The following is an 11,536-nucleotide window of genomic DNA, read 5'->3' on the forward strand; positions in this document are numbered from 1 at the left end:
GGCCTCTGCTAAGTTCCAAACAGTATCTTCCAATTTTGGGGGCGGGGCGGGGGGAGTCCTCACTTCAAAGCCAGGAAATGCATATATCCTAATGTCAGTGGTTAGCAGAGAAGACCGGGAAGGTCCCTTCTAAGGCACTCAGAGATGGTTTCCTCCCTCCAGGAGTTGTTCATGATTGCCAAGTGAGGTCTGGAAGTGAGAAGAGCACTTTCAGACAGTGTCTGTGAGAGGCAAAGTGCCACTTTTCTGGAAGGCATTTTGGCAATATGAACCCAGAACCTGGGAAATATCAGCTGTTTCATCTCTAGGATCTCACCAGAAGTTAAAAATCAGAGGCTCAGACAAAGATTTGAGTACGAAAATATAATCGCGGCACAATTTACAACAGCAAACAATTGGTAATGACTTAGGCTAACCATGGGAGTCTGGACAGGTAAACAATGTCATAGCCTTACCACGGAATATTATGTAGACATTAAAAAGGTCTATTTTTAACTGGATGAAATAAGTGTTGACTAGAAAACGCAGGTTACAGAGCAAGTATAACATATCCCACTCGTACAAATGCTCCAGCTACCCCTCTCGATGTATAGAAAAGACTGAGAAACACAAAATATCTTTATACATTTGAATATAAAACTTATTGCAGATTACAAAGATTTTTTATTATTTATATATATGTTATGGGATCATGGGTGACTAATTTTCTTTTCATTTTCCAACTCCTCCCCACCATGGCAGGGGAACAGAAAATCATTTTGCCACCAGTAGGTGAACAGAGCTACATTTCCTGGAGGAGGAAATACCCTTGCTGTGACACCAAGGCCTGGAAATTAACTGTGGGATGACTTCGCCTTTCTCCACTCCGTGACTGCAGACGATAAATGCTCAGAGTGCTTGGATGCAAGGCCATGAAGTTCAAATGGCACCTTCCTTCCAGCTGGTTTGCCTTGGTAAGAGCCAGGGTGATGGGGCAAGCAGCAGAACCCCTGACCACAGCTACTGGTCCTACGTTCCAAAACACGATCCACCCTCACACCCTACCTGATGAGGGATTTGTCCAGCAATCTGGGCGTCAGGGTTCCCGGGCTCCGGGCCCCACAAGTGACTCACAGGCATCCCCAGGCTGCGCCTCCTGGCCTCAGTTTCCCTGGCTTGCTGTTGATCCTCCCCACCTACTGTAGGGTGTTAATAGGGGTACGGTGCTTTGAACTTCTCAGATGAAAGAGGCTGGGGAAGCAGCACCTAGTAATTACCCCCCATTCGGCCAGGCGTGGGAGCAGAGGTCGGCTGCTTTCATACTCTCCCAGCTAGAGGAGCCTCCTCACAGCCCCTCACTCTTCTGCCTTCTGCTCGGACTCCTCCAATTGGGAAGCAAAGCTCCGTCACCCCCGTCTCAATGCCACTTCGGAACAGATTTTCCTAAGCTGAATTCTCCGAGTGCCCAAACCCCCAGTGACCTATCTTCCCCTTGATTTATGATTCAGGAATACTCTACAGGTGTTTAAATTCTTCCCCCTGGTTGGCCACAAGTCCTGTGGGAGAAGGGCCGTGACTTTTCACCATTAAGAAGTCGGCAAAGGGGCGCCTGGGTGGCTAAGTTTTGTCAAGAGTCCGACTCTAGATTTCGGCTCAGGTCATGAATTCACAGTTCGTGAGTCCGAGCCCCACGTCGGGCTCTCTGTGCTGGCAGTGTGAAGCCTGTTGGGAATCTCTCTCCCTCTCTCTGGCCCTCTCCACATGCTCTCTTTCTCTTTCAAAGTAAACAAATAAACAAGAAAAAAAAAAAAGAAAAAAGAAAAAAGAGAAAAGAAAAGAAAAGAAAAGAAAAGAAAAGAAAAGAAAAGAAAGAAAAAAGAAGTCAGCAAAGTGGACAATGAGACAGCCAGGCTGAGCCAAGTTCAAACTCGTCTGTTTCCTCACTGTAAAATGGGGCTTCCTAACATTCCATCTTGTCTAGATCTCCGGGAATGGCTGTGAGAGCCACATGAGAACCATGTGTGTGGAAGCACTTTGTAAAAGGCCGAGCCCTTCTCACATGTTAACAGGACCAAGTGTCTGCAAATGAGACTTCTGGCACAGTTGCCATCGGTCCCCTGCTGCCTCCGGGCTGTGACTGCTAAGCCTGGACTGCCACCTATTGGTGGAAAATATGAATTACACTCAACCAGTTGCAGGAAGAACCAAAGGAAGCAAACCCCATTATTTTCCAACCTCAAGCCACACTCCTTATGAGGTCATGCTGTCTACTGAATATTTTTCTTCAAACAACTCACTTTTTGCAATTTCAAAGTAAACTTTTAATGACCAGTATAAATGGAAAACTAGTTAACCCTTGCCCCAAAGGAATAAAACCATAAAATAAATACCATGAAAACAAAACACTCAGATCTGCCAGGGAGCATCACCTGGGGAAACTCAGGCACCGGGCTCACTGCTACAACTGCGAATTTACAAAACCGCACCACCGGAGACTGAGTGTCAGTTCTAGCACAGTCCTGTGCTTGGACGGGAACGACGTCCTGTATGAAGAAATAGGCCTCTTCTAAGGGAAGGTCCCATTCCCTCGTTCTGCCCCAACTCTCTGGCCCTAGACGGTTGAGGAAAGCTTGGAGGTCACAAAGAGTAGAAAGTAAACTCTTGTGTTTGTAGCACATCCCATCGTAGCCCGAGTGGGGCCGGTGCTGAATTCCTGGCAACAGCAACCACTGAGGGTGCAGTGAGTGCTCTGCCTGGTTGGGGAGACTGCTCTCGATCTGAGTCGGCAGGGCTGTCCGTGGTCATTGGCGGCTGCCACTTTCTCCAATGCTGGGTTCTGCTTCTTGCTCTGCAGGGCCCAGCTCGCTGCTACAGCTGCATGGTTTCCTGCTCCACTGACTGGTCTGAGGATGCCAGGTACTTCTCCTGGACGCCCAGGGTGCTGAGGGAGGGTGTGTCAAGGATGCTGGCACAGGCAAGGGTGGGGAACTGGTCTGGGCAGGATCCGACCTCTACTGATGCCTCTACTGATAGCCACGTCTGGCGGATTCTGCTCCCACCCCTCTCCCTTTCTCACCGTTATAGCTCCAGGCAATAGGCACCCACTGGGTCTGAGAGGCCCCTCAAAACACCCAGCCCCCAGCCCCCGGGTGGCTCAGTCGGTTGAGCGTCCGACTTCGCTTCAGGTCATAATCTCACAGTTCGTGGGTTCAAGCCCCACGTCGGGCTCTGTGCTGTCAGCAAAGAGCCCACTTCGGGTCCTCTGTCCCCTTCCCTCTGCCCCTCCCCTACCTCTGCACATGATTCCTCTTTCTCAAAAATACACAAACATTAAACAAACAAACAATCCAGACCCAAATGCTTCTGTATTCGCCTCTTCCCCACGTTGCTGAGGATCAAAGGACCAGACGGCACTAACCCTGCAGCTGTGTTAGGTCACGTGCTCTGGAGCCAGACCACTGGGGGTTTAAATCCTGAGTTTGCCACATCCTTTTTTCTCGTCTGTAAGATAGAGCTGTGAGGCTCAAAGAAGACGATACAAAGTGCCTACTATGGCACCTAGTACACAGCAGGTGCTAAGTGTTTCCGACTTCTCTTCTGCCACGGGAGGGAACTCAGGGGAGCTCAAAGATAACAACTAACTTCTGCTTGCGCTCTCTTTTTCTACCTCTCTGGGACAGCAGGGACATGGAGTGGGAAGGATGCCAATCAGACTCACGGAGGAAAAGACTGTGATACTGCTGAGTGAGCCCCGTGAGGCTGGCCGGCCTGAGGTCTGGGTGTGGGTCTGAGGAGGAGATGGCAGTTGGACACGGAAGGATGGCCACCGTGGCTGTTCTACTAGGTGACTCCAGTGAGGTTCACCTAGTAGAAACTGAGGTTCCACAACCAGGGAGACGGAGGTTTGAACTGTCCTTCCAGCACATCCTGGGAGAAGGACCTTGGACCTGTCACTCTCACAGCCCCAACTGCCTCATCTATACGAAGGGACTGAAGGGCGCCTGGGTGGCTCAGCGTCCGACTCTTGGTTTCAGCTCAGCTCATGATCTCACGGTTCTTGAGTTCGAGCCCTGCATCAGTCTCTGCGCTGACAGTGCAGATACCTGGGATACTCTCTCTCTCAAAATAAATGAACTTGAGAAAAAAAAAAAAAAAGAAGGGACCGAATGAGGACTAAATGAGATTTTGCCAGTAGAGTATGTAGTTCACTAAATGATGTTCAGGGTACGGACTTTCTTTCTCGTCTCTTAGGGATCCATCCACCAAAACCCACGGCACCCCTACTCAAGCAGACTCTGAACCTGTGCCCCTTCCCCCTCTCTTTTTCTCAAGAAATAATGCCTTGTTCCTGTGCAAGTCGCCCTGAGAATCACTCAGGATGAGTGGAGTCCACATTCCTGGGCAGGGCACATGGAACCCTGCATCTATTTGACCATCTGTCTGGCCCTATCACTGCTCTTCAGCCAAAGCCCCGTCCTGCCCACGAGTCGTGCTATTCTACTTGCAACTCCCCAGACGTGCCTTGACCTTGAACCGCCATGCCTTTGTATATACTACTCTCTTTGCTTTGAATTCCCTTTCCCTCTTAATCAGCCTGGTTAACCCTCACTTTAAGATAACACAATTCCAGCGCCACTGCCTCGGTGAAGCTTCCTTGACCCACACGCTCCTCAGGAGAGCTGACGTTTCCCTTCTTTATACCAATCCTTAGTTATCTTTTTATAAAAATGTTTATTTATTTTGAGTGCACTCTGAGCGTGCTGGGGGGAGGGACAAAGGGAGAGGGAGCGAGAGAATCCTAAGCAGGCTGTGTGCTGGCAGCACAGAGCCTGATGCGGGACTCGATCCCATGAATCGTGAGACCATGACCTGAGCTGAAACCAAGAGGCAGACGCTCAATTGACTGAGCACCCAGGTGCCCCAATCCTTAACTGTCTTAGATGTGGAATGAAGTTGAACCTTATGAGGATTAGGGTAGGGGGCAGAATCTAACATCAGCACAAATAGGGGCGCCTGGGTGGCTCAGTCAGTTAAGGGTCCCAACTCTCGATTTCAGCTCAGGTGATAACTCACGGTTCAAGATATCGAACTGAGCTCGGAGCCTGCTTGGGATTCTCTCTCTCTCTCCTCTCTCTCTGCCCCTCCTCCCACTCTCTCTCTCTCTCAAAATAAATAAACGCAAAAAAAATTTTTTAATAAAAAATAAATAAAATCAGCACAAATGCATACGGTTAAAAATACCTTTGAAAATCCCTTAAATCATCTATCAAAAAGTGTACCGTTTTACAAACAGAACCTTGCATAACACGTACGGATGCATAAAGCAACGCACAGCGTACAACAAAATTCAGGACTACCGAAACTGCCCCTTCACGTTTTTGCTGAGCACCTGCAGTTGAACTTGCCGACATTTTTTTTTTTTTTTTTGAACTTGCCGACATTAACTGCAAGTATGAGGTAGCAGCTCAACCCCCTCAGTGAGCACTGCGCGCTCTACCGCCATCATTTTATTTACAACCTGTCTGGTTCCCTGCGAGCTTGGTTTCCCACGTGTGGAAGGGCCGGACACAGATCAGAAGGTACTGGCTGGAATGATTTTCCTCTATGCCAAGGGCTCTGGAGCCCCCCTGGTCTCCGGCATGCTGTGTCAGTGTCAAATGTCTGAAACCATCCTAGTGGGCCTGCGCTTCCCTGTCCTGCCTCACCCGCGGCCTCGGTGACCTGAGGGACACCGGCACGTGACCTCAGCTCCATCCCACTGGTCACGAATCCAGCTCCAGTTCCGGAGGTCTAGCTGACAGCTCTGGCTGTCGCACGGTCCCCTCAAACACAGCACATCTGCCAGCGTCCATCCCTCCCATCCAGGTGATAAGCCTGTCCTCTTCCCTTCCTTTTCTTGCCTCACTGACCAACAGAACCGCCCACACGTACCGCTGTATTAGCCAGAAACCTGGGAGTCTAACTTCTGCTCCACCTCCATCTATTCCCATAACCACCCAGTCACCAACGCTGGTAGCCCACCTCCTTTCATCCACGCTGTACCCTTCTTTCCGTTCTTACTACTAACGTTTCATCTCTTTCCATCTACAGACTGTAAACACTCTTGTGCCTCCGCTCACATCCCTTAAGCGCAATTTCTGCACTCGGAGGGCTTTTAAATAACGTACACCTGACCATGTCACACCCTGCACAACCAGGCTATGCTGGTTCCCACCGCCCACCCACAAGCGGAAGTCCACACGCCTCAGCAGGGCATGCAAGCCCCCCACCGTCAGCCCTGCACCCCTTCACCCCCCTTTCCCTTTCACAGTCAGGACAAGAAGCAAACTGAACCCCTTGCATCTCTCCCAAACGACCAATGCCTCTTCATTTCTTTGCATCCGTATTTGCTGCTCCTTCTGATCAGTATCCTCCTTTGTCCTCAGGTACAACCAACACTGAAGCCATCTAAGGGACCAGGCTTTGCACCTGAGAGACAATCACCAAGGAGCCCAACTGGTCAGCAAGAGATCAGTCATCTACAAGGGGAGATGTGGCCACTTCTAAGCCTCATGTCTCCCCCTTGGCTGTGGCCTAGAGGCTAGAGAGCAAGGATACGTGGAGAAATGGAAATCAGCTCCCACTGCAGCAGACATCATGGCCTCCAGGCTTCGCTGCTCTTGGACCCCGAAGCAGTAGCCATTGGCTTTATCCACAGCCTGTAGGACCCGCTGGACACTCTCCTTGTCCTGGGTGGGGAGGAGAGAAACAGCCTGGTGAGTGAAACGGAGGTATGTGGAACTGAGGACATTTCAAAGTGCCCGCAGCCTCCAAACATCCCTTTTAACCTTGACTCATGCAGCTTCTGTGCCTGGAGTAGTTCCACTTGTCCCCAGAGGCCTGGCTACATCCCATCTCTCCTGACCACCAACCCACCCAAATCAGAACAGATAAGCTCCTCTATGCACACCCAAAGTCCCCTGGGTCTATCCTACAGCTCTGATTAGAGCTTACTTTTGACAAGTTATTAACTCCTCTGCCTCCCCTATTTGACTGTGTGCCCCATGAGGTCAGGGACTTTTCTGTGGAGGTATCCTCAGTGCCTGGCACAGTACTTAGCTCACTTAGGCACCCAATAAATCTGCATATAATCTACTTGCTCATTCACATAAAAGTAATAAGACCAGTCCATACATCACATGATGGGAAGGAAAGATCAAAATAATGCACGTACAAGTCCTTAGCATAATGCCTAGTACAGAAAGCCTTCAATAAGTGGTAATTGTTATGATTAATATTGTGGAGTTCACCTTCTCATTTCAGAGGAGAAAAGCATGGCATTAAACAGAGGGGAGATAAGTTTGCTCAAGTCCATGCACAGGGGTTGGGTACTACTTTGCAAAGTCAACACATAGTTGCCCATCCTAAATGAGGTCGAGAGACCTATCTTTAGCTTTGGTCAAGTCCCTTCATGGTGACTTTCTGATATCACTCATTTTCACACGGATGAGGGAACATGTGTAGAGAAAACCCAGCAATACAGAATAGACAGGGCCAAAGTTTGGTCTATTCTCTTTATTGGAATCCTGCCCATGACAGCCACTGGTCCTAAAACCAAGAGGACTGAATGACAGTTGGACTCAGGACAAAGACCACTGTTTGGGCCTTCCGAGCCTCCTGTACCCTTGCTTGGTGAAGTTCCAGGCACTGTCAGAGCCTACAGGCAAGGGAAGAGGCCTCTTAGTCCCTAGTACCTGAATGTTGAGAGGGATGAAGGAGACCAGACTGTAGTCTTCAATGAGCTGCACCAGTTTCTCATTGAGCTGACGGTAGTGGCGGAAGAAAGGGTCAGAAGCCAGGTGGTCGAGCAGGTAGGAGAGGTCTAGGACCTCTGTGTAGTAGTCCAGGTTGAAGGCTAAGGAGAGAAACTGGAGTTCAGGAGCAATTGGCATCAGGCTAAAAGACCCAAGGACAGGAACCACATTTCCTTTCCTTCTTCCTTTTGTCTTCATTCCCTCATTCATTCATTCAACAAATATTTGTCGAGGCAGTGAGATGAAGTTACTAAGAAAAAAATACTTGGTTTTACCCATTGGTTCTGCCACGTAGTAGCTATACAGGACTGCTGTGAGGACTAAATGCTATAAATCCCAATGTCTGGTACAGAGAAGCACTTGCTCAATGGTAACAAACAACGGTATCGAATGTGTACCAAGAACAGCGCTTGGTCCGTGCCACATGGAGCTCACAGTCAGGTAGTAGCCCCAGGACCCAGCACACGCACTATAAGGATTGTAGCAGGGTGCTTCTTGGATAAATCACTTTCCCTTCTGGGCCAGTTCCTTCTTAATGTAAAATGAGGACATCAGACTAGATGACTCGGAGTTCTATGAATACAAACTTCCTCTAAGAAAAGGAAATTGGGCCTCCCTGCACTGTCCATTTCTGCCAAAAAACTCAAGTCAGTTGGGCTACTCTATTGGTCTGGCCCACAGTGAGCTTAGGCAATCAGGCTGTTGGAGACTGATTGACCCACTCCCTGCATTCTGGCTCCTGTGTTCTAATCAGAAACTGACATCCCTCTGCCTGCAAGGAATAATGTCCCGGGCATTCCAACAAGCTTCTTGGATTGCCTGATAGGTACATTTCTCCCCAGGAATTAAGCAGTTTGAGCCAGGTGCATGTGGGTTTAGATTTCATCTCAGCTAACACATCAGCTGTGTGATTTGACCTTGGGCTATTCATGTAATGTCTCTGGGCCTCAATGGCCTCATCTGGTTTGCACAACAGTCTTTTGTAAGGATGACTGGCCAGAGTCAGAGCTAGAAAGGTCAGGGATCACCATGTGGCCATCTGGGGCCATGAAGGGCGAGGAGAGGGGCTCAGGAAGACTGCAAATCTGGGCATTGATAAAATAGGGCTTCTGGGCTTAACAAGAGACGGACCAGGACTCTGGGCTGAGGTGGCCCCTCCAAGGTGCTGACATCCCTCCATGTCCTGACTGAGAGCCAGTAGGCCTCCCTGGACAATGCCCTGACACTTTGTGACCCCATGATCCCAACAAACCTTTCTTCCTGTTCCCTGCTGGTCATTTCAGTTTTTGTTCTCTGGGTTCCTTTGTGCCTGGAGATGCTATTTAGGGAGCTGATGCTCCCAGCTCAGGAGAGCACTAATTGTGCAGGAAAAAAATGCTGGCCATGAGGCCCCTAGGCAACTCTCCTGCCTTGTGCCAGCCTGCTTCTCCCTCAATCTTTCCCACCCTGACAAAGGTGCCTCTATTTGTCCACTGGCTCAGTTGGAAACCTGACAGCTAGCCTTAAAAAAAAAAAAAATTATTTACTTATTTATTTTTAGACAGAGCGTATGTGAGTAGGGAAGATGGGCAGAGGGAAAGAGAAAATCCCAAGCAGGCTCCATGCTCAGGGCGGAGCCTGATGAAGGGCTCCATCCCATGACCCCGGGATCGTGACCTGAGCCGAAATCAAGAGTCGGACACTTAACCAACTGAGCCACCCAGGCACCCCTGAAGGCATCCTTAATTCCTCAGTCTCCACATCCAACCCACCAAGAGACGCTGTTTCTTGAGTAAGTTCTGGATCGATCCATTTCCCTCCATTCCCACCACCACTGCTTAGGCTGCTGCAAAAACCCTCCTCAACATCTCTGTTTGCATTCTTGCTCATTCTCATTCGTTCTCCACAAAACAGCCACAATGATGTTCTTAATTCGTGCTATTTCCTTGCCTGATATTCATCACTGGCTTTCCCCAGTGTTTCAACAGTACAGGTTCTAGCCCTGGCCCCCCTCTCTGACCTCATTTCCTACCACCCTTCCCCTACTGCTACCTCAACTACTCTGGGCTTCCTCCCCTCCCCCCACTTTTTCTCTAAACACAAAAAAACTCCTTCCCTAAGGGCCTTTCCTCCTACTGGTCCCTCTGCCTAGAACAGTTCAGCCTTGGCTGGCTCCTTCTCACCATTCAGATCTCATCCTCAAATAGCGCTGCTCATTCAACTCACTCCCAACCATTCACTTTAATTCCTTTGCAGTGTACATATCCCCATCTATAGCTCTCTTGTCCCCCAAATCCAGAACAGTATCTAGCATACAGAGTGTGCACAAAATAAACAGGAGTCAGGACCTGGAGGCAGCTCCCTGCAGCTGAGATGTTTCATTCCCTACTCCTTGGCTGCCCAGAACAGGAGCTCTCACCCAACTTCCCATAGTGCTCAATGAGGTCCATCTTGGAGAGCAGGTTGACATGGGGCAGCTCCACATGTAGCATCGTGGCCAGAGAAGTACACAGTACTGAAATGAACTTGGCCGGGTCTGTGCAGTAATGAGAATCCACCAGGTGGACAGCAGTCAGCTGGAAGGAGAGGAAGAGACGGGGTGAGTGGCCTGGGAAGGCAGGAAACATCGGGGCCTATGTCTTTCTCAAGAGACTGAGGACTTCTGAGGACAGAGTACAAGCCTTCCCCATTAGTTTCCTCCTGCTTCTGCTCCATTCTAATAGCCACACTCATTTCCTTCTGCCAGGAGATATGGGGCATGATTCCTTACAAGATGCCTTGCACCAAGTCTCCCGGTGGGCAACTAGTTCCATTCTGACTACATCTGACTCTGTTTCATTTACTTTTGCCCACCAAGTCACAACAGCAATCACCATGCCACTTTCTACATAACCCTTTCCATACTTCTAACAACCCCAAATTGGGTGCTAGTACATCCATTGTGCAGATGAGAAAACTGAGGTTCAGAGAGAAACTGACTTACCCAGGACCACACAGCGAGTCAGTGGCAGAGCCTGAAGTCGAACTCACACCACTTTGACTCCAAAGCGACTCGGCCCCTACCTCGCTGTGTGACATGGGGGCGTGGCATCTGTCCTCCCTGTCTCAGTTCCTCCATCTGCAAAAGAAGCCTGCTCGACCCAAGACGCACCCTGAGGTCCCAATGCGCCATCTGGGAGAAGATGCTACGCAGAGCGCCGTGGTGCGTGCAGAGCTCCACCTGGCCTGGGCAGTCGAAGAGGAAGTAGTGGCCGCGTAGGGGATCTAGCTTGGCGCGCAGCCAGTCCAGGTTGGCCTCCAGGTACTCCATGCAGTAGAGCAGGCCGCCGTTGGGCCCCAGCCGCAGCGCGTCCATCACGTCGCCCAGCCCCACCAGCTCGCCCACGTCCACAGCGCACTCGTACGGCAGCCCCTCGTTGGCCGGGTCCAGGTTCACCACCGCCACGCGCCGGCCCAGCGCGCGCAGGAACTCACTCATGCCCAGGCAGTATGTGGTCTTCCCCGAACCAGGCGGGCCGATCACCGCCTGCCCAAAGGCCGTGGTCGGGGCGGCCCCCGCCATAGGCTGCACGCAGCCCCGTGCGGAGCAGGTAGTTCGGCTGAGACACAAGCCGAAGGCTACGGGATCCCCGACGTACACTTCGGCCCCGGGGTAGCCGAAGGAGGAACCGCAGACACCCGCGCAGTGTAAGGGGACCAGCGCCCGACTTCCGGACGACGTCGGAAACGACGGGAGCCCCGAGAGGAAGTCCCGCCCCCAGGATGACGGCGCGGCTTGACGCCTA

The 11,536-nt window shown here is 50.6% G+C and overlaps 1 protein-coding gene across 1 annotated transcript; it reads right to left on the bottom strand.

Annotated features, from left to right (window-relative positions):
* Positions 1 to 348: 348 nt before the first annotated feature.
* On the bottom strand, positions 349 to 11,499 carry GPN2 (GPN-loop GTPase 2). Its single transcript, XM_043574165.1, has 5 exons — positions 10,903 to 11,499; positions 10,171 to 10,327; positions 7,713 to 7,873; positions 6,577 to 6,707; positions 349 to 2,920 (listed from the first exon to the last, which is right to left on the bottom strand). The coding sequence occupies exons 1-5, from the start codon at positions 11,311 to 11,313 to the stop codon at positions 2,848 to 2,850; spliced, it is 933 nt and encodes a 310-aa protein (XP_043430100.1). The 5' UTR covers positions 11,314 to 11,499; the 3' UTR covers positions 349 to 2,847.
* Positions 11,500 to 11,536: the final 37 nt, after the last annotated feature.

The sequence above is a fragment of the Prionailurus bengalensis genome, chromosome C1 (assembly GCF_016509475.1).
Source record: "Prionailurus bengalensis isolate Pbe53 chromosome C1, Fcat_Pben_1.1_paternal_pri, whole genome shotgun sequence".
NCBI lineage: Eukaryota > Metazoa > Chordata > Mammalia > Carnivora > Felidae > Prionailurus > Prionailurus bengalensis.

Bases quoted from the DNA above. Each gene is read 5' to 3' on its own strand.
- GPN2 (XM_043574165.1), bottom strand. From the start codon at position 11,313: ATGGCGGGGGCCGCCCCGACCACGGCCTTTGGGCAGGCGGTGATCGGC. The intron at 6,708-7,712 runs GTACTAGGGACT...CTCCCCACCCAG, and splicing joins TCATCCCTCTCAACATTCAG to GACAAGGAGAGTGTCCAGCG. The intron at 2,921-6,576 runs GTATCCTTGCTC...ACCCTCCCTCAG, and splicing joins GCTGATTTCCATTTCTCCAC to CACCCTGGGCGTCCAGGAGA.